We start from the raw sequence: 21533 nt of genomic DNA, 5'->3' as shown, positions 1-21533 counted from the left end.
CTATTAGTTAATTAAATGATAAAAAAATAATTATATATCCTAATTAAATGAAATAAACATTAGGTTAATAATCAGAAATTAAATAAAGTATATAAAATTGAAATTAAAAAAAATTGAAAATGAAAGATCAAATATGATACACTAAATCTCAATTCCATTCACGAGTATGATGTTATATTAGAATTCAGATAAATAGATTTCACAAATTTTAGCATGTTGTATAGTAAAAGTATCATAAATTATTTTTTTACATTTTCTAAATCACGAGTATATATGATGTTATATCAGAATTCAGATAAAATATGTCAATTTAATTTGCAATTGCATGCAGTAAAGTAAGTTAGTGGGTTTTGGAATATTAATATATTTTTAAGTTTAGAATTCCTGTACCAGCTATACTTAGTTACAAATTCAAACGTTTGACTATTCTTTCACTTTGTCCGCGTCATACTAATCTACTTTTTAATCCATTTATTATGTTAATTAACTCCTTAATAAGGATCCTATAAGATTCTTTAACTGGGTCAAATTTTTTTTTCTTTTTTTTTTGAGAAAATGAGAGATATTATTAATCGCACGAACATGGAACATGGAGATGACCCTCCACAAACGACGTATGTTCATTTCAAACATGAACAGTAGTTACATCTCTCGCTGCTTTAGCTAAGCAATGCGCTATAACAAGAAATATTAATATTAATGGCATGGTCTGTTTATTGAAGCGAGAAATATTAATGGTGATAATAACAATAGAAACAGCATCAAAGATGGTCTCACAAACTCACCACATTACTAAAATATAACCTTAACCCAAAAAAAAATGTTTAAAAAAAGAAAAAGAAAAATTACAAACAGCACTGCCTCTTGCCTTAGCCCATGACTCCCAACATGGCTCCCACAACAACCCACGACCAAACCACCAAGCTCTTCCCACCGCCCACAGTAGCGGCGGTGCTGCCCGCCGGTGGCGGTGGGGAAGACGGTGTGGTTGATGTAGGTGGTGACGGGGTGTCGCCGTCTGGCGACGGCGGCGATGGAGTAGCGGGCGGTGATGGAGTAGTGGGCGGTGATGGGGTGGTGGCGGCGGCGACGACGGTGACAGTGAGCTTCTGGCCCTGGTCGCAGTGGTTGGACCTGGGGCAGAGGAAGTAGCGGGTGCCGGCGGCGGTGAGGGGGATGGTGGTTGGGCTGCTGCTGTCGGAGCTGATGGCGTTAGCGGTGTTGCAGCTGCTGTAGTCGCCTTCTCTTACTTCGTCCACGGCGTGACTGAAACCATAGTTGAACACTGAAAACCAAAATGCGATTTAGGTATTTTTCATCTTTCATTTATCACATAAAAATTACGGGACTCGAACCCAAGATCTTTGGCCTTAAGCATCCCTTCCCACTTGGCCAACACACGTACATAAATATTAATTTTTTTTTGATAAATTACATACGTAAATAAAGAAATTTAAAGACCGTGCGACGGAAGACTCAAACGTGGGACCTCAGGTCTTGGACATTAATCTCCTACCGCTAGGCCAAGACACGCGCACGAATATTGAATATTTAACATACCTAGGGAGTCACCAACGGCAAAAGTTTTGCCCCTAGCCCAGTTGACGTAGTTGACGGTGCTGTCCCAACCGGCGGAGTCGCCGACGATGTGCGTCGTCTGGCCGTATGCCGCCGGAGATATCAGAAGCACGAAGAGGAAGGCAATGCCTCTGCTCATTTTCATTTTGACTATAATTTTACTTCCTTTATATATAAGTATAGGCTGAATAATACTGTTTCCGAAGCTCAAATGGGGTATAAGCTGATGGAAATGCAACTTATATATATGGACAGAGAGCGTTAGGTGAAACAAATAAAATACGAAGTGTAGAAATGTGTGAGAGAATCAATGTCAACGCTTAATTAACAGCACAAATTAATCTACTCTCAATAATTAATTGCGTGCACTAAAACAACTTCATTATATACATATATATTAAACTAACCATATATATAACTATAATTATAATCTAATCATATATAATTATAACTTAACAATATATAGTATGAACTACAATTGTTGTAAGAACGTGAAAAATCATTAAAATTACTGTATCTGCCGTAAAATTTAATATATATGCTGATAAATTTACTATATTTGAAAAAATAAATTTTTTGTTTCCATCAACATTCGAACTCAGGTGTTGCACTCATTCCCCAAAATGAAGCATCCACCATAGATCTTAATCATTGAATGACTGAAAATCGTTCTCCGTATTTTATTTTATTTAGTGATTTTTATAACCTCTCTCTATATATCTCCCACAGCTTATCGCCCCGGTTCTCTCTCTCTCTCTCTCTCTCTCTCTCTGAGCTAATTGTTGAAATAGGACCGTAACTTTCAGCGTTTTCAGAAAGATTACAATATGTTATGGAATTTGAAAATGAGGACTATAGTTTCCATTTTTTAAATTTACACTCCTATTTCAGGAATTAATGGAAGCTATATTCTCATTTTGATATGTGAAATAGGAGTGTAAATATTAAAATGAAAATTCTCATATTCAAATTCCGTAACATATACTCTAATTTTCTTTTTAAAAAACACTAATAATTACGGTCATATTTTAACAATCAGCTCCTCTCTTTCTCTCCCTCATTAGTTGTTGTGCAATGGAGGTGGGCCGTACTCTTCAGTTCATGGAGGGCAGGTCTATTTTAGCAACTGGGCCAGCTGGCTTTCTTTGCAAAGAGTATGAATTTTATTTCTCGAATATATATATATCAAAATTATGTACATAACATTGTTGTGCAGTGTTGTGGCCCAATTTGATGCAAAGTATGGTTGTGGTCCATGGAGTATATATGTATCTTGATTCATGCGATAATATAAATCATGGGTCATGGGTCAACCCAATTTTACGATAATAGTTCCTTGCTAGCTAAATATAAATCATGTTTTAACCATCTAAATATAAAACTCAACGATCAAAAAATTTCTACCCGATATCGAGTGGCATAAAATTGTTGGAGTACTCAGAGACTCATAAATATATTTCATGATAGTAAGCCAAGGACCGAATTATAAAACATGTTTTAATGACTGAAATATATTTTACGATAATAGTTCATTGATTGCTAAATATAAATCATGTTTTAACGACCGAAACATAAAATGTAACGATCGGAAATCGAGCGTTAATATTATTAAAAAAAGAGGAAACTAATCAACAAATACCAAAAAATAAAAAAGATAACTTTTTTAGCTCCTCTTTAAAACTAACTCTTTTGTATACCAAAATCTGTGAAAGGACTAAAATACCCCTTACGGTGCCCACCACTTGAAGCCAAAGTCAAACCCGTGTCCACGATGGCGGACACGATGGCGACGATCGTGGACACGACTGTCGTGTCCAACGTGGGCACGATGGTGGACACGACCATCGTGCCCATCGTGGGCACGCGAGCCATCGTGCCCACCCCGTCCATCGTGTTCACCTCGGACGACGCCCCCATCGTGCCCACGCCGAACGACGAGGCCCCCGACGTGCCCACCCCGCGAGCGCGCAGTCGTGCCCACGACGGTCGAGGCCAATTGCCCGTGGGCACGATGGCCACGACGGGCCGAGGGGACGATGGCCACGACGGGCCGAGGGGACGATGGACGCTCACGATAAATGGCTCGAACGTGGTCACGACGCCGTGAACTCCGGAATGTCATTAATGAAGTGCAGATTTGGTGAATCTTTTCAGTTGAGACTAGGAATAACTTTTGTGATGAAGAGGTTGTTGGTGATAATAATTGTGGAAGCTTGTAGTTGTTGTAAGAACGAAAGAAATCCAAAACCACGAATTAAAACCAAAGAACGAAACAAAAAGAACCACGAATTAAAACCTAAACCCTAATCAAAGAAATCCAAAGATCAACCATAAAGGAAGAAGAAAACAACAAGAGGCGACGTTCCTTCGTTCATCTCGCTTCATATAAAGGTATGTATGTTTTGTTCCTCCGTCTACTACTCACAAGCATGAAATATGAAAAAAAAAACGTGAAAAAACATTCTAAAAACGGCTTTTATGATTGTTTCGTTGTTTGAACGTTTTGATCTCATGGAAGTATATATGTTGATCATGAATATTGTTTATTTTGTTTCAAATAGGTCACACATTAGAGTTTATGTTTCGACGTCATGTTATTAGGGTTTAGGGTTTAGCCCACATATTCGAAGCACACCATCGTCATCACGATGGCACTCACGATCCTGGCCACGATCGTGTCCACGATCGTGGCCACGATCGTGTCCACGATCGTGAGTGCCATCGTGATCATGATGGTGTGCTGCGATCGTGGGGTTGACAGTCCATGTTTTAAGGTACTTTTAATGGTTTTCTGACTGTTTATATTACATTTTGTTAATTTCAGATGTCGGGGCGACGTATTATGATACATCATGGCGGTCGTTGGGAGCGATCAACATATATAGATGGGGAATTCTTTGTTGCGTATATCGATTCCGGTACAATTAATCGTGCTAACCTCGTGGATCTTATTAGAGAGGGTTTGGGATATCGAAATGAGACCGAATATACGTTATGGTACGTCACAAACATCAATGGTATTAAAGCAAAAGTTCTATTGAGGGGAGATATGGAGTTGCTTCGATGGTTAGCAGATCCTAGAGAGGATCCAGAAGTTTATGTGATTGAGAAAGGCGGTTCTTCCGGCCCCGATAGTAATGTGAGCCGCAACACTATGAGAGGATGTACCTCGGCTGTACATCATGATCAAAGAATGCCGTATCATGAGGAAGATGATGAAGAGGTATTCGATGAGGATTATGAGGAAGATGAAGCAGAGTCTACATCTGAAGACGATGTGGAAGATCGTCGCAATGAGTTGCGACATTTTTCATCGGATTATCAGACTGCAAGCTATGTTGAGCATGAACATGGCTCGCGCGATTGGGATATTCCATTTCCGCACATTGAAAGTATATTACAGTTGGGGTGGGAAGAGTATCATCCAATAGCCTACGGACTGCTCGAGGTAGGGGCCATATTTCGATCCAAAGTAGAGTTGAGGATAGCTATAGGAATTTATCATTTGGAGCACTATCTAGAGTTTGCAACCGATCGTTCTACAGATTCTCGTGCAGTGTACATATGCAAGAGTGGTAGGAAGAACTGCACTTTTAGATTATGTGCAGTAGAGGCTGCAACTCTTTGGAGAATTACTAAGTTGACATTGGATCACACATGTCAGGCGGATTTGAATCGTGTTACTACAGCACGGTCTGTGAGTGGCGAGGTGGCTGCATATTATTTTGCCAAAAAATTAATCGATGAGAAGGTTGTTTTGAGGCCAAAGGAGATGATTGCTGAGATGCGTAGTAAGTATGGCGTTCAAATGCTATATTGCTTCGCAGTCAGAACTAGGCAGCAGGCGATAGAGAGAACGTATGGTGACTTCAATATGTCATATGTGAGGCTTCCATCGTATCTTTATCTATTGAAACAACGTAATCCAGGGACTGTTTATGATTTGCAGACGACTCGTGAGGGAGTGTTCTGCCACATGTTTGTTGCCCTCGGGCAAAGTATTCGGGCTTTTGAGCAGTATCTTCGACCGGTGATTGTAATAGACGGAACCCACTTGAAGGGAAAGAACAGAGGAGTGTTATTTGTTGCTGTGACAAAGGATGGGAACGATCAAGTGTTTCCTCTAGCAATTGGCCTCGGACCAATAGAGAACGATGAGTCGTGGACTTATTTTCTCTACAATCTACGGCGGTGTTACAATCCTCCAGAAGATTTATTAATTGTGAGTGACCAACATAAAAGCATTCGGAATGCAGTTCAAGCCGTGTATCCAAATGCATTCCATGGACTGTGTTATCACCATCTGTTGAAGAATCTAACGCCCTATGGGAAGACAGTGGCCACGGTCTTCTATGAAGCAGCATATTCTTATCGTCACGAAGTGTTCGAAAAATTTTTTTCATTGCTGCACGACGCTAGTCCGGATGGAGCTCACCGACGACTTTCTCAAATTGGACCGGAGAGGTGGGCTAGGTCAAAGTGTTCGGTGCAACGCTATGGATTTATGACGTCTAATGCAGCGGAATCGTTTAACTCTCGGTTGTGGTGGGCTAGGCGTTTACCAGTGTGCTCTTTACTTGAATCGTTTCGCACACTTTTGGAGGATTGGTTTGACGAGCGACGTACATCGTCTGAATCGAGAGATCATGTGTTAACGGTGTCTACGTTCAACAAGCTATCTAATTCTGTGCAAGCAAGTCTCTCTCTTACTGTTCGAGCCACCACCGGACTTGTGTATAAAGTTGAAGAGGATGATCAACAATATCAAGTCGATCTTCAGAATTGGACTTGTGAGTGTCGAGAGTTTGATGAGGATAAAATTCCATGCAAGCATGCGGTTGCCGCTATAAGGTATGTAAAATTTATTTACTTTTTAATTACATTTTAATTTGTTTTTAAGCCGAAATTATATTGTTTTATTAGGTGGGCGGGCAATGGTTTGAATGTGTACGATTTCGTACACAAATATTTCAAACAATATGAGTTGACACAAACTTATGCCGAACATGTTAGTCCAATACCACATCCGAGTGAATGGAATGTGCCAGGAGATGTCTTATCAATCTATTGTAGTCCACCCGATCCGGAGACTCTACGTCAGTCTGGGCGTCCAAAGATGAGTCGTACTCGGTCAACAGTTGAAGGACTACCCTCACGACGGCGTCAAGTGTGCTCTAGGTGTAATGGAACGGGACACAATAGAAAAAAATGCACAATATCTATCCCTGTGGGTGGGGTGGATTTGAATGTTCCATTTCAAGAAGCAGAGTTTGAGGAAACTTCTCAGGATCCTTCTCATGCCACAGATGAACCATCTCATGATACGGAGGAAGCACAACCGACCCAGAGACGTCGGAAGAAAAAAAGATGTAGCAATTGTGGAGAAGAGGGTCATGATATTAGAGCATGTCCAATGCCCCTCCGTGAATAAATGTAAGTTGTTAAACTTTTTGTCACTTCTTAGAAGGAACTTTGTGTCCAATATCTATTTTAATGTTCATTTAGTTTGAATTTAATCCGTTTTTTGTATCAATTGAGTTTTTGATAGTGGATGTTGGTGTTTTTAACACAGTCTGCCGTGATCACGATGGCAGCCTCCCATCGTGATCACGATGGGAGGTGGCCATCGTGATCACGATAGGAGCCTCCCACCGTGATCACGATGGGAGCTGCCATCGTGATCACGATGGGAGGCTGCCATCCTGATCACGGTTTTGTCACGAATCTGTCATCGTGACATTCATTGGGTCTCCGTGAGTAAGGCATATTAAAACGACATTTATTATCATTACAATTTACAACAACAAAAACATCAATTTACAACAACAAAAACAACACAAACAAACATCAATCTACAACTAAAAAGATTTAATCGTCCTGACGATAAAAAACTCCACGGAGTAAGAAAAAAAACGGGTCTCCGTGGAATCGGTACGCAGCATACCTTTGATCAACCTACAACAACAAAAAGCAAAAACGTTTTACTTAAAATTATGTAAACTTATTAGAAATAACGATATGTAATACAATAATAGAGAAATCATACCGAACATAAGTAGGTAAAGTCCTCGTCGCTTATTCGAATGTCGTTATGCAAAGGATCCCATTTCACATTTTCATCCTTAATGAGTTGCCGAAATAAAAGATATCGGGACCTCAGCGTGTGAATCTTAACGGCGTAAAAATGTCTACTATGATTCACATCAAAGTAGGTATTCATTTTTTCAGTAAGGCGACGAGCGCGGTCGATTTCCAAATGCTGTGGACTACCATCCCAAACCTCATTGTCAACCATCCTCATCAGCTTTAGTAAGAAGTAATACTCCATATCCTGGGTCCATTCGTTCCTTGGATCATCGGTGAACCACATTTCACGTTGAAGCCAATCTAGAGTGTTTAGATAATTCATTTTGTGCGGAAAAAAAAAGTTATGAAAATAACTTAAAAGGTTTAGTGATATGAGGAGTGGGGGTTTGATCCCATTAAATAGAGAGTAATACTATGCAACCGTGATCATTGTAGGCACGATGGTAGCCATCGTGGGCACGAGGGACACGATCGTGGGCACGATCGTACCATCGTGCACACGATCGTGGGCCACGATCGTACCATCGTGGGACACGATGGACACGATCGTGGGCACGATCGTGGCCCACGATGGCAATCCATGTGTGCCCATGGTGGTCACGGGCGCAATAGTGTTTAACTATTTTGAATGACAACTAGTCACGGGTGCATTTTTTGGAAAATGTGTTCAAACACACGGGAAAGCATAATTAATGAGACGAATCAATTATGTCCCACATGTTTTTCGAATAAAGTGTACGATTTCACGGCGTCAAAGATCGTGGACATGGTCGCTGCCATCGTGGAGCACCATCGTGTTCACGGCATGACCCCACGATCGTGCCATCGTGAGCACGATGGACACGATCGTGGGCACGATCGTGGTCCACGATGGCAAGGGACCCATGCCACTCACGAGTGCAATAGTGTATAATTTTTTGGAATGACAACTCGAAAGTCACGGGTGCAATTGTATATAACTCATTCTCGTACTCTATTTAAGGGATGAGGGGATGAGGAGGTCTCATATCACAAAGCATTTTGAGTTAATTTCATAACTTCGTTTTGTTACAAAATGAATTATCTCAATACCATAGATTTCCTTCAACGTGAGATGTGGTACCCCGCCGATAGGGGTGATTACAAGTGGACGGCTCAAATAGAGTACAAATTTCTCACAAGGCTATTGAAGATGGTCGATTGCGGACAGTGGGATGGCAATCCCGAACATCTGCAAGATGGTCGACAACGCAGACTTTGTGAAGGTATGAACTGTGAATTTGATATACATCACCAGCTTAATTTTTACCAGGCTAAAATAAACCAGTTGAGGGACCGATTTTTCAAATTTGGAAACCTCCTTGAGGATCCCAGTGTGAAATGGGATCCCATGCATAACACAATGGAAATCAGCGTCGAACAGTTGCAGGCGTATAGTGCGGTATGATACAAACATTGTATTACATATACTAATTTCTATAATTTCACATAATGTTAAGTAAACCTTTTTTGTTGTAGGCTGATAGAGGCTATCTTGCGTACCAGTGGCACGGAGAACCGATGTTTTTCTTGCTCCGTGGAATTTTTTATATTGAAGAGGATGATTAAATTATTTTAGAATTGTTGGTAGGATTGGAATAAAGAATGTATGGTGTGTTAGCATAATGAATGCCGATCGTGTTAGCATAATTCTATTGTTTGTGTAAAATGTGTTATCAAACTATAATACATTCTATGAAATCTTATAAGTATTTTCAAACTAGATATTTTGTAGATCTCAATGTATATAACCTCAAATAGTTTAATTTTGATTAGAAACAAAGGTTGAGTGATAAAATATGATTTTAAACATAATATAATACACTAACAAGTCAATAATCGTATTTAAATTCGAAATTGAATGATTTTAATAACCACACGATGACTACCACAACCATCGTGTCCATGGTCGTGAGTAATACATCGTGTGCACGATCGTGGGCACGAAGGTCGGCCACGAACGTGGCCACGACATTTTTTTATCGTGTGATGTTTATTTCTTGAAATTTATGATGTTATATTCGATTATTTAACATTCAACATAATATATATCTTCTAAAAAACATTTTAATACATAGTTTATTGAAAATTTTATCGTAAAACACATAATTATATTGTTTGTGTAAAATGTGTTATCAAATAATACATTCTATGAAATCTTATAAGTATTTTCAAACTAGATATTTGTAGATCTCAATGTATATAACCTCAGATAGTTTAATTTTGATTAGAAACAAAGGTTGAGTGATAAAATATGATTTTAAACATAATATAATACACTAAACAAGTCAGTAATCGTATTTAAATTCGAAATTGAATGATTTTAATAACCACACGATGACTACCACAAGCCATCGTGGCCATAGTCGTGAGTAAGACATCGTGGGCACGATCGTGGCAACCTTCGTGTCCAACCATCGTGATCACGATGGTTGCCCACGATGGCCATCGTGTCTGCACGATCGTGGGCACGATGGTTGGACACGAAGGTGGCCGTCGTGGGCACGGTCGTTTGGGCAGGGGAAGTGGAACACGACGGGAGGGCAGGACACGATGGGAAGGACACGACGGGAGGGTCACGACGGGAGGGAAGAACACGATGGTAAGGACACGACGGGAGGGTCACGACGGGAGGGAAGGACACGACGGACGGGAAGGACACGACGGGACGGTGACGACGGGATTGCAGGACACGATGGGAGCTTCCCATCGTGCTCACGATGGGAAGCCCCCATCGTGATCACGGCAGCCCATCTCACCTTCACGGTAGCCACCATTACCAACAACATACGATGGCAATATACAAAAATCAACATCAAAAAGTGAACAACATACCAAATTAAAAGCAAATAACATGAAATATGTCTCAATAAATCTCAAAATAAGTCTCAATATGTTTCAAATTTGAGTGAGACAAAATATTCTAGATCCTACAATCCACCTATACTTCTTGATATATTTTTCGTTGATTTGTTCCGAATGTCTCAGCTTTTTGTCAGGAGTGGCAACTAAACGATCAAGATACATGCAAGCGAAAGGGCCGCAACTGTGGTTGTCGACCTGGGCGAACTGGGCACTACTCGGCATCTTACGAAGCTCCATCTCGTCTTCTCTCTTTATCCGAGTTGTGTTCTCCCAATAACCGGAGAGCTCTAATAGACGAGGCATGAGACGAGTAATGGGCTTCATCTCATCGTCGCGCACAGAAGCCTTGCCTTCATCAAACAGGTGTGACAATGAGTCATACAACTCGACCTTCCAATCAACAAGTCGAATTCGCACAGTGACCCAGTGATTTTTGCCCACAAGACAAATTGCAACAATCTGTTGAAAAAAAAAATATAACTTATAGTTTAATAAACCAATAAGAATACCAAATGCAAATTACACTAGTATACTATACTTACAAAATCTACATTCCACCACGGAGTTGAATTTGTCGTATCTAGCCCTTTAACCAAGCGTTCGAGTCCTTCAGGTAAAGTCCATTTGGGATATGTTGGCTTTCCCTTCACCTTCTTAAAATTGGGATCCTTTGGATGCAGTCGGGTAAGCTCGGCATGCAATACAACCTACAAAAAGTTGCAAGATACAAGTTCAATAATAATGATAGGAAAACAAGAATCACAAATGAAGGATCATAGTAAAACTTACATAAAAATCAGTGCCGATGACTAAAGTAGTAGACATGTTTTTTTCTTTGGCTATCCCAAGACGTGTCCGAATAAAAAGCACGTATTGGTCTATGACCTGTGAAGCATAAACTTTGAGGTTAGTTAAGGATGTACATAACACAATACAAATTATGAATTAAAACTTACATCTTGGGTGAAGTCCATGTCAGTATTCTCAAGATCATCGAAGAACTCTTGATTTAAAGGAGCTTCTGTCGCAGTCACAACTGCAATGGAATTAGGTCCACTAATTCTGAATTTTCTGTACTGAGTCCTCAATACCTCAGCAGTAGACGGACTTTGACCCTTAAAAGGAGTCCGAATAGCAGCAGACGGTCTACGCTCTCGAGGCCCCAAACTCTTATCGCCCGTGTCCTCATCCTCATCCTCCCCAAACTCCTCGAGATCATCCAAATCAACACTAGGCTCAGATGTTTGTACCTTATCATGTGGCTTAGACGCTTTCTTGGCCTTGTCAGGAGAATGTAAGGTACAAACCTTATCATATGGGATATAGGTCTGGTAAGAGGCTCCCTTGATAGGAGAGTGCGACACAGGTACCACAGACTTGAAGAGGTTGGTAAACTGTTGCAAAGCAGTAGCCTCATCGGCGGGGGCATGCTGGGGCTGCAAAGGAGTACCGGCCTCGTTGGGGACGTGCTGAGGCTCCCAAGAAGCACTGGTCTCGGTGGGTATGTGCTGAGGCTGAAAAGCAGTAACCTCCTCGATGGGTATGTCCTGAGGCTGAAAAACAATAGCCTCATCGGCGGGGGCATGCTGGGGCTGCAAAGGAGTACCGGCCTCGTTGGGGACGTGCTGAGGCTCCCAAGAAGCACTGGTCTCGGTGGGTATGTGCTGAGGCTGAAAAGCAGTAACCTCCTCGATGGGTATGTCCTGAGGCTGAAAAACAATAGCCTCCTCGGTGGGGGCATGCTGAGGCTGCAAAGAAGTACCGACCTCGGTGGGGACGTGCTGAGGCTGCAAAGAAAAGGCCTCATCGGCAGCGACATGCTGAGGCTGTGGCTGGCGGGAGCGACTCTGAGAGTGGTGGGAGATAACATCCTCTTCCCGGAAGAGTGGAGGACTCCTAGAACGCCTCCGGCCGGAAACTGCCCTCAATCTGTCATCGATAACTGCTCTCAATACAGCAAGAAAGCCTGTATCAGAATCATCAGTCAAAACTGCCCTCAATCTATCATCGATAACTGCCCTCAATCTGTCCTCGATATCATGCCCCCTGTCAGTGCCCCCTTCGTTGTCTGGGCAAGGCCGTCCGTGCACACAACACACTCTAGCTCTCTCTCCCCCCTCTGTTGGAGTGAGAAGTGGAGTGCTCTGTCGGGGGCGCTTCGTCCCGCGTCGTGCTTTCTGTACAGGCGCCTTCAATGTTGTCTCATATCTTGAGGCAACGCGTACAGGAGCCTCGAAACGAACATCAAACATATCCCCATTGTCGAAGCTCATCATATAGTACTCATCTAACTCACTAGATGTAGCTTCCAACACAGGATATACCGGCCGCTACAAAACAATATAACATGCACAATATTAGAATTCGAATTTTAATATAAAAAATTATATAATAAAAAGATAAAACGTACCCGCTTCTCTAAAAAAGTTGCAAAATCAATCTTCCTCATCTGTCGAGTGCTCCATCTCAAACAACGAGGCAATATCTCCTCGCGCTCTCGAAAGCCACATTGGCTTCCCAAATCTGGAACGGCCTCGTACGACCAAATTTGTAAGGCCCAAACCGGACCATAAAAGTGGTAATCTTTTTCAGCTTGGTCCGGGGCAATCCCAACAGTGTCTATGTAGTAAGACAATGCGCCATACGTGTATGAGCCCCATGGAAAGGCATCCCAACGCTCAAAATCCTCAACTAATGTCCATGCCCAATCCTCGATCACTGGATTATCCCGACATAGGAGGAATAGATAGTACACCAAAAGATTGGCAGCCTTCAAATAGTCTTCCACATCCTTGCCAAGGCTCTTCTCATTGAATCTCTTGCGCAACACATGCACCTTCGTGGATACACCATTGAAGAATCGATTGAATATACCATTCCGTGGAGGCTTGTGTTTTGCATATGGATCAAAATCACTGTTGCCAAAGTGAAGTCCCGTGACAAGGGCATACTCCGTCGGCCTAAATCGAATGGTCTGTCCACCAACTTGAAACCAAGACTCGTCACATGGTATATCGCTACCTTTCAATTGACGAGCTAGCAAGTGATGTAGAGCATTACTTGCACTATGGTTTCTCTTGATATCAATCAACCGTCCTACTACGCCTTCTTTAAATCTCTCTAGAGCCAACGGACCGCCTTTATCAAGTAAAACATTCTTGACCTCCTTCAATATATCGGTCCTCATATAAAGATTAACTCCACGGGTCACGTAGATCAATGTAGGCCTTTTCCAATCACAATTAATCTACAAAATCAATGTATTAAAAACAAATTAGAAAGATAATCATGTATTTGAAACAAATAATACAACAATAAAAAAAAAAAAAAAAACGAAGCGGGGTAGGCGGACTGTCGAGATCACGATGGGAGGCTCCCGTCGTGACCACGATGGACGCCATCGTGGGCCATCGTCGTGACCTCGACGGCGCCATCGTGCCCACGATGGGGAGCCTGCCATCGTGAATCCGACGACGAGACCCCCGTCGTGCCTACCCCGCCCCAAACCCCCGTCGTGCCCACCCCGCCCCAAGCCCCCGTCGTGACCACGATGGACGCCATCGTGGGCCATCGTCGTGACCTCGACGGCGCCATCGTGCCCACGATGGGGAGCCTGCCATCGTGAATCCGACGACGAGACCCCCGTCGTGCCTACCCCGCCCCAAACCCCCGTCGTGCCCACCCCGCCCCAAGCCCCCGTCGTGACCACGATGGACGCCATCGTGGGCCATCGTCGTGACCTCGACGGCGCCATCGTGCCCACGATGGGGAGCCTGCCATCGTGAATCCGACGACGAGACCCACGTCGTGCCTACCCCGCCACAAGCCCCCTTCGTGCCCACCCCGCCTCAGGCCCCTGTCGTCGTGCCCACCCTGCCCCAACCCCCGTCGTGTCCATCCACGATCTTTCCCCCAATTTCAGCCGAAAAATTCACAAAAAACACCAAAATTCTCAAGTTGTTTTCAACAAATCTCAACAAACTCTAGCTATTTACCAACTAAACATGATTCTCAAAGCATTATAACACATATACATGCATTTAACAATGAATTTAGGCTCCAATTTTTCAAGGGAGGCAAAATTGGGCGAAAATTAGGGCTCACTCACCGGAGGAGTAGGATGTGCGAGACGCTCCTCCTCTTCGGAGCTTGTCGCCGACACCGAGTCGTCGTCGTTCCGGTCGCGGTCGCCCATCTCGACGTCGTGACTGGAATTCGATCGTGTGGTGGCGCCGGTCGTGAGCGTGTCGTGAGTTGGGAGAGAGAGAGAGAATTTGAATTTGGGGGTGGAGGGAGGAGAGAGGAGGGGCCGATGACTTCTCTCTTTTTTTTTTTTTTTTTTGCTTTTCTTTAATGATATAATGTAAGGGTATTTTAGTCTTTTAACTGATTTTGGTATACAAAAGAGTTGTTTTTAAGTTGAGGCTAAAAGAGTTATCTTTTTTAATTTTTGGTATTTAAAAACTCCGGCCCCTTAAAAAAAATCAAAACAAAAAATAACACCAAACAACAATTGTTAATCTCACAAAAAAAGGTTGTGATTTTTTTTTAAAATAACTTTAAAAAATCAACTATAAAAAAACAAACGTTAATTTTCTTTATTTATTTATGTAATTTATTAAAAAAAAACATGAACAACGTGGTACCACAATTAATAAATATAGAATTAATTGGACGGTTGACTTGTCCGCAATCAATAGCTAGGACGAGGCCTGCCAACTGACTTCTTTAATTTTTTCCTATTATTTTATTAAAGTATATGCACATATTTACATTATTAAAATGACATATCGAGTCACGTACGCATTTATTTAAGTATATATATATATATATATATATGCACATATATACGTTATTGAAATATCACATGTAATGCCTTATATATCATGGTTAGAGAGAGTTCAAAAATTGCATAATGCGTATACCTAGGAGGAGAAACAAATAAAATACGAATTATAAACAAGAATAGTGTAGAGACGTGTGTGAGAGAGAATCGATGTCAACGCTTAATTACCAGCACAAATTAATCTACTCTTAAATAATTGCGTGCACTCTTATATATATATATATATATGTGTGTGTGTGTGTGTGTGTTTCACAGTTTACCACCTCTCTCTCTCTCTCTCTCATATTAGTAGTTGTGAAATGGAGGTGGGCAGTATTCTTGAGTTCATGGAGGGAAGGTCTATTCTAGTAACTGGGGCAGCTGGCTTTCTTGCAAAGGGTATGAATTTTATTTCTCGAATATATATATATCAAAATTGTGTACAAATTAAACAATTTGAGTGCAAAGTAACACTAGCTAGCTGCTTTTCTTTCTTTTGGAGATGAAATATGTAATATACGAAAAAATTGCAGCCACTAATTTGCATTCACAAGAAAATGGAGTATCATTTATGTACATATTTGCATTTTTACAGAGGTGAATTATATATAATAGAATTGAGTTTTGGATACATGTATTGGTGTAGTTTTTATTGAGAAGATTCTGAGAGTACAACCGAATGTGAAGAAGCTTTATCTTCTCTTGAGGGCTCCAGACTCAAACTCAGCTATGTTAAGGTTTCACACTCAGGTAACTTCTAATTAAGTAGTTACATAGAAATATAGAATATATATCAAATTAATAAATCTATCTTTTTGTAGTTGTTGGTATACTTTGATATATTGAAAACTATGTTTGGATTTTTCAAATTTAAGAATGAGGACTATCAGGGGCGGAGCCAGACTTTCGATTCAGGGGGGTCCAATTTTTTTTTTTAAAAGAAAATTAATAATTAAATTAAAAAATAAAAATTAAATTAAATTAAAAATAAATGAATCAATAACACAATTATAATATTATTTAAATTACAAAAAACACATTTTAACAGATTTTCAAGCTCATATTCATTTTACGATGTATTTTGCAATAAAATTACTAAATATTGAATATTATATAGAGTGCAAATACAAGATACAATCTCTTTCTAATTTGGAGAAATTTTTAATTGAAATGGTACGAAACGATGTCGTTTAGGCCTCACAAAAATGTCATCGTCTTTACTAATCCATGTAAGCTCCAATTCGACGCTCTAGCGATCGAAAAAAATTGGGGGACAAAATTGCAAAACTTGAAAAAAATAATGATTTAATTCGCCAAACTAAAAAGACATTAAAATTATAAATTCAAAATAGTCCGTGATTTTATTTTCCAAAATCCCATGAAACTTTGTAAGGCAAAGTAACTTTCAATATAAAATTCAAAAAATAAATCTCTAGAATCCAATCCAAACATGATATGTATAAATTAATTATATGTTTACTTATTCTAAATGTCTTAACTCGAAAGCTTACATATCAATTACATTATAAAATAGCTCAACAAGATAATGATGTTGATAAAATTATATATTTTTTATTTTTAATATAAAATTACAAAAATATCCTAATATTTTTTAAAATCTCAGGGGGGCCCAGTGACCCCCCTGCCCCACCCCTAGCTCCGCCAGTGAGGACTATATCTTCCAATTTTTACATTTACACTCATATTTAACACATCAAAATGAGGACTATATATAGCTTCCATCACGGCCAACATAGGAGTATAATTAAATGTAAAAAATAAAAGTTGTAGTCTTCATTTTCAAATTTCGCAACATATACTCCATTTTTTGAAAATACTGGACCTAACAATTAGCTTTAATTGATCACATTGTTTTCTCCATTAATAACTTTGTAGTCCCATTTCTTGTTTGTATATTGTCTTTGTGTTTAATATTTAGTTAATACATTATGCTATACGAACTCTGCATGCACTAGCAATAATATAATTCAAATCCATTGATTTTTCTGGATTAACGACGTAAAATCCAAACGATCGAAGTCATTAAATATCTATCTTACTAAAATTATCTCGTCTTATCAAACTCTACAATCAAAACACAATCATTAAAGGAAAAATATCAATATTCGTATATAAATATATACATGCGTTCCCGTAAAAAATATGAAGATCGTGAATATATAATTAAGTTTTTTTTTTTCTCTCTGTGTTGAAGATCATGTCAAAGGATTTATTTAGGGTTCTGAAAGAGAAGCATGGTGGAAATTTAAATTCCTTAATTTCACAAAAAGTTAGAGTTGTGGCTGGAGACATCACCTGCGAGGATTTGGGTGTGCAAGACTCATTGTTGTTAGAGGAAATGATTAACGAAGTTGATGTCGTTGTCAATTTAGCTGCAAATACCAACTTTGATGAAAGGTATATATTTCAAGAATTCACTTCATTATTAGTCCTTAATTTCTACATCCCATTTCCTTATAAATAAATCATTAATTAATTGTTTTTATAATTAATCAACAGTCTAGCAATTTAGTAATTAATGAATTAATATGGCTATATTTATTCTATGAATCCTTTTGAAAAAAAGAAAAAGAAAATTCCTAGCCAGTTTTTCTGTTTGGTGGCAGATATGATATTTCAATTGGAATAAATACGCTGGGAGCTAAGCATGTTTTGAATTTCGCTAAAAGATGTGACAAGTTAAAAGTGTTGCTTCACGTATCGACAGGTTAGTATACAATGTCTTACCAACTGAGCCGCACTTCGTTATCTAGTGCATTGTTACGTCACCACCGTACTACATTTTAATATTTTATCATAAGTTAGGTTATTGTTTCCAAATTGATTAAAAGGGAATTAAATGATTCGTATTTTTAGCTTATGTGAGTGGAGAAAAGGGAGGATTGATTTTAGAAAGAGGTTTCAAAATGGGGGAAACCCTAAATGGAGCACGTGGACTAGACATCGACGCCGAGAAGAAGTTGATAGACGATACTTTAAAATCCCTTGAAGCTGAGGGTTGCTCCCACGAAATCATTAAATCCAAAATGAAGGATTTGGGAATTCAAAGGTAATATTTTTTTTTATGTTGATCATAACTAATATTTTTTTTCTTGGAGTATAAGTTAAAAAAATAAAATTGATTTAGTTATTTTGGAATATATACTACTATATGTACATATTATATTAATTAAAGAATAGAGGAGTTCTCCGCCATACATTATATTATGTACAAATACTCATGTGCGACCGGTTACACCGTACAATTGGTTTCTAGAATGACCCTACTTTATTCGAAAAATGACACTTGAACATTTCCGAATGACACTACTTCAACATACAAATGGCACTTGAAGATCTTCAAGTGTCATTTGTATGTTGAAGTAGTGTCACTCAGAAACCAATTGCACGGTGCAACTGGTTGCACGAGAGAGTGCCTCTTATACTATTTTAATTTGTTAGAGATTAATTTCTTACTACACAAATTATATATTGCAACAGAGCAAGAAAATATGGATGGCCAAATACATATGTTTTCACCAAGGCTATGGGGGAGATGTTGTTGGGGCATTTGAGAAACGAAATGGCTGTCGTAATTATTCGACCCACCATTGTCACAACTACTTACAAAGAACCTTTCCCTGGTTGGGTTGAAGGCATCAGGTTGTTTTATCTACCCAAACATTTGTAGTTTTTGCACAACTTTTAATGTTTTAATTAGGTTTGAGAAAATTGCAAATTTAGATTGATAGGTTGTGTTTATAATTGTGGCAGTTAGCCCCTAGCTAATCAAAATTATGGCTGCCTTCTATTCTTCATTTGATGCTAATTAACTACTCCCTCCGTCTCACGAATCTTGACACGTATTTTTTTTGAACTATCCACGTTTTTAAAGTAACAATTATTATCTTCTCTCTTCTACTTTATCGCCTTCTCTCTCTTATTTTATCACTTTATTTCTTTCTCTCTCCTACTTTATCACCTTCCGTCTTTTAATTTATCACTTTTATACTTTATTACCTACTCACTTAAACTAAATGTGTCAAGATTTGTGGGATGGGGGAGTACTAATCAATATTTAATTATTTGATTTCATTGCTTCATGCAATATACAGAACAATTGACAGCTTAGCTGTTGGATATGGCAAAGGCAAAATTACATGTTTCGTTTGCGATCCCGAGAGCATAGTTGATGTGGTGAGTTCTCATTTTTTTACATTACGTACCAAGATTAAGGGTGCGTTTACTTTGATAGAAAATAAGAGAAAAATATATATTTTCGTATTTTTTTTTTCAACGTTTTCATATATTTACTATGATAGAAAATTTTCTCCGAGCATGATGAAATATTTTCTCGGACAGCTCATTTTCACTTATTTTCTTTTTCCAGTGTATAAACATTTGATAAAAAAGAGAGAGAGAGAAAATGATAATATTTTCTCATCTTTTCTTATCCATCATTTTTCAATGAATACAACCAAAATAAACCCACCATAAATCTATTTATTCAAAAGGTAAAAAAAAAAAAGTGATGAATCAATACACTTGCCATGCAAATTTCTTGCATTCTTCCCTTTTCTGCATTCAACCCAAAACTATACATCCCTTTACATAAAACCTTAATTCAAGAGAAAAAAAAAAAAAAAAAAGGTTAATTCTAAAAAAAAAAAAGATGAATGCAGATCCCTGCAGACATGGTGGTGAATGCAATGATAGTAGCCATGGCTGCAGCCGGCTCGAATCAGACGACGATCTACCACGTCGGATCCTCTGTGGCGAACCCTCTTGAAAACGCGTCGCTGCAAGACTACGGCCAAAGATATTTCCAGAAGCATCCATGGATCAATAAGGAAGGAAGGCCTGTGATAGTTGGCAATGTCAGAGTATTGAAATCAATGGAGAGTTTTCAAAGATACTTAGCCATTCGCTACTTGCTACCTTTGAAGGTCTCTTCATTCCTAACCCTAATTATTTATTTCTTGCCCAACATCATAAAATAATACTATGCTTTCAAGTAATTCCAATATTAATTAGTGGTGTTATATATAATTAATTAGGGGCTAGAAATTGTGAACACGGCTTGCTGCCATTACTTTGAAGCCATGTATATGGATATGTGCAGAAAGATGAAGTTCGTGTTGCGTTTAGTGGATCTCTATGGGCCGTATTTGTTCTTTAAAGGATAGTAAGTGCCTTTTCTTCATCTCTATAAGTTTAATTTGATTAATCAGCGTGTGACAACGTATATAAATATATACTTTGTCGTATATTGAGTTTAAATTTTTTTGGACTTGCAGAAATATTGTCAATTATTTTAAATTTTGGCATCCGTACGTAAGTCACATTTGGGCCCAATCAATTTATTTTGGGGGCCATATTTAGGCACAAATGTGGCCTATATACGTCAAATTTGGTCCAAATGTGTCACAAGAATGCCGAAATTTATAAAAATTGGCATAATTCTGCAATTCTTCGAATAAAATTGGTCTCTTAATTTTTGCAAACCTCCTAAAATAGTGGTCTTAAAGATTTTTTTTAAAAGGTGATCTTAAAGAATTTTAAATTCTCTTATATTTGGTGAAATGAATACATTATTTATTTATTTTTATTTTTTTGGATGCAGTTTCGACGACATGAACACAGAAAAACTAAGAAGAGCAGCGGCAGAAGGAAATACCGAGGAGAGTGATATGTTTTATTTTGATCCAAAAATCATAGATTGGGAAGATTACTTCATGAGCGTTCACGGTCCTGGAATTGTAAAATATGTGTTCAAATAATTATACTTAATTTGCATGCATTCTGATTTTCAAGATTGGAAGCTTCAAGTTGTGAAAAGCTAGCTCTATCTTTTTTTTTTTTTTTTTTTTTTTCTAGTTTGGCAAGGTTTTTATGGTACTGATGTTCAATGTTATGGATCAGATTTTAAATTGTATTGATCATGCCGTTGGGTATATATTTTGTAATTACTTGGTTTTATTTCATTTGGATAGCCCCTATACATACATATATACATCGTTTGAATCATATTTCTTATATAATAATTATAATATAATAGCTTCTGAATTTATATTTAGTAATTAAATTGAAGCTTAAAAAATTATATAACCTATTTATTGGAATAATCATTCAAACATTTAGTTATTAACTCGAAAAAATA

At 38.9% G+C, this 21533-nt stretch overlaps 3 protein-coding genes across 5 annotated transcripts; 1 reads left to right on the top strand and 2 right to left on the bottom strand.

Moving 5' to 3' along the window:
• Positions 1-690: 690 nt before the first annotated feature.
• On the bottom strand, positions 691-15602 carry LOC131000194 (uclacyanin-3-like). 2 transcript variants are annotated; one of them, XM_057925979.1, is made up of 3 exons: positions 15581-15602; positions 1561-1920; positions 691-1285 (listed from the first exon to the last, which is right to left on the bottom strand). In XM_057925979.1, exons 2-3 carry the CDS (start codon positions 1721-1723, stop codon positions 870-872), a joined length of 579 nt encoding a protein of 192 aa, XP_057781962.1. In that variant the 5' UTR covers positions 1724-1920; positions 15581-15602; the 3' UTR covers positions 691-869. The 2 variants fall into 2 exon arrangements, with proteins under 2 accessions (XP_057781962.1, XP_057781961.1); XM_057925978.1 differs by lacking the exon at positions 15581-15602 and having other exon boundaries at positions 1561-1964.
• LOC130997975 (uncharacterized) lies at positions 10582-14062 on the bottom strand. Its single transcript, XM_057923413.1, has 5 exons — positions 12959-14062; positions 11505-12878; positions 11338-11433; positions 11091-11255; positions 10582-11007 (listed from the first exon to the last, which is right to left on the bottom strand). The coding sequence occupies exons 1-5, from the start codon at positions 13733-13735 to the stop codon at positions 10582-10584; spliced, it is 2838 nt and encodes a 945-aa protein (XP_057779396.1). The 5' UTR covers positions 13736-14062.
• Positions 15587-21211, top strand: LOC131000193 (fatty acyl-CoA reductase 3-like). Of its 2 annotated transcripts, none has more exons than XM_057925976.1 (10): positions 15587-15772; positions 16020-16123; positions 17589-17791; positions 18001-18101; positions 18251-18443; positions 18875-19036; positions 19489-19570; positions 20056-20319; positions 20431-20558; positions 20997-21211. In XM_057925976.1, exons 1-10 carry the CDS (start codon positions 15694-15696, stop codon positions 21151-21153), a joined length of 1473 nt encoding a protein of 490 aa, XP_057781959.1. In that variant the 5' UTR covers positions 15587-15693; the 3' UTR covers positions 21154-21211. The 2 variants fall into 2 exon arrangements, with proteins under 2 accessions (XP_057781959.1, XP_057781960.1); XM_057925977.1 differs by having other exon boundaries at positions 15679-15772; positions 20496-20558.
• The last annotated feature ends 322 nt before the right edge of the window (positions 21212-21533 follow it).

Source organism: Salvia miltiorrhiza, chromosome 8 (genome assembly GCF_028751815.1).
Source record: "Salvia miltiorrhiza cultivar Shanhuang (shh) chromosome 8, IMPLAD_Smil_shh, whole genome shotgun sequence".
Classification (NCBI taxonomy): Eukaryota; Viridiplantae; Streptophyta; class Magnoliopsida; order Lamiales; family Lamiaceae; genus Salvia; species Salvia miltiorrhiza.
The sequence above is the reverse complement of the archived record's forward strand: the minus strand, read 5'-3'. Positions and strand labels throughout refer to the sequence as shown.

Excerpts from the sequence above, each read along its gene's own strand:
- LOC131000194 (XM_057925979.1), bottom strand. The coding sequence starts at position 1,723 with ATGAAAATGAGCAGAGGCATTGCCTTCCTCTTCGTGCTTCTGATATCT. Across the intron at positions 1,286-1,560 it reads TGCCGTTGGTGACTCCCTAG|TGTTCAACTATGGTTTCAGT; the intron begins GTATGTTAAATA and ends TTTGGTTTTCAG.
- LOC130997975 (XM_057923413.1), bottom strand. The coding sequence starts at position 13,735 with ATGAGGACCGATATATTGAAGGAGGTCAAGAATGTTTTACTTGATAAA. Across the intron at positions 11,434-11,504 it reads ACATGGACTTCACCCAAGAT|GTCATAGACCAATACGTGCT; the intron begins GTAAGTTTTAAT and ends TATGCTTCACAG. Across the intron at positions 11,256-11,337 it reads TCATCGGCACTGATTTTTAT|GTTGTATTGCATGCCGAGCT; the intron begins GTAAGTTTTACT and ends AACTTTTTGTAG.
- LOC131000193 (XM_057925976.1), top strand. The coding sequence starts at position 15,694 with ATGGAGGTGGGCAGTATTCTTGAGTTCATGGAGGGAAGGTCTATTCTA. Across the intron at positions 18,102-18,250 it reads GTTGCTTCACGTATCGACAG|CTTATGTGAGTGGAGAAAAG; the intron begins GTTAGTATACAA and ends TCGTATTTTTAG. Across the intron at positions 20,559-20,996 it reads TATTTGTTCTTTAAAGGATA|TTTCGACGACATGAACACAG; the intron begins GTAAGTGCCTTT and ends TTTTGGATGCAG.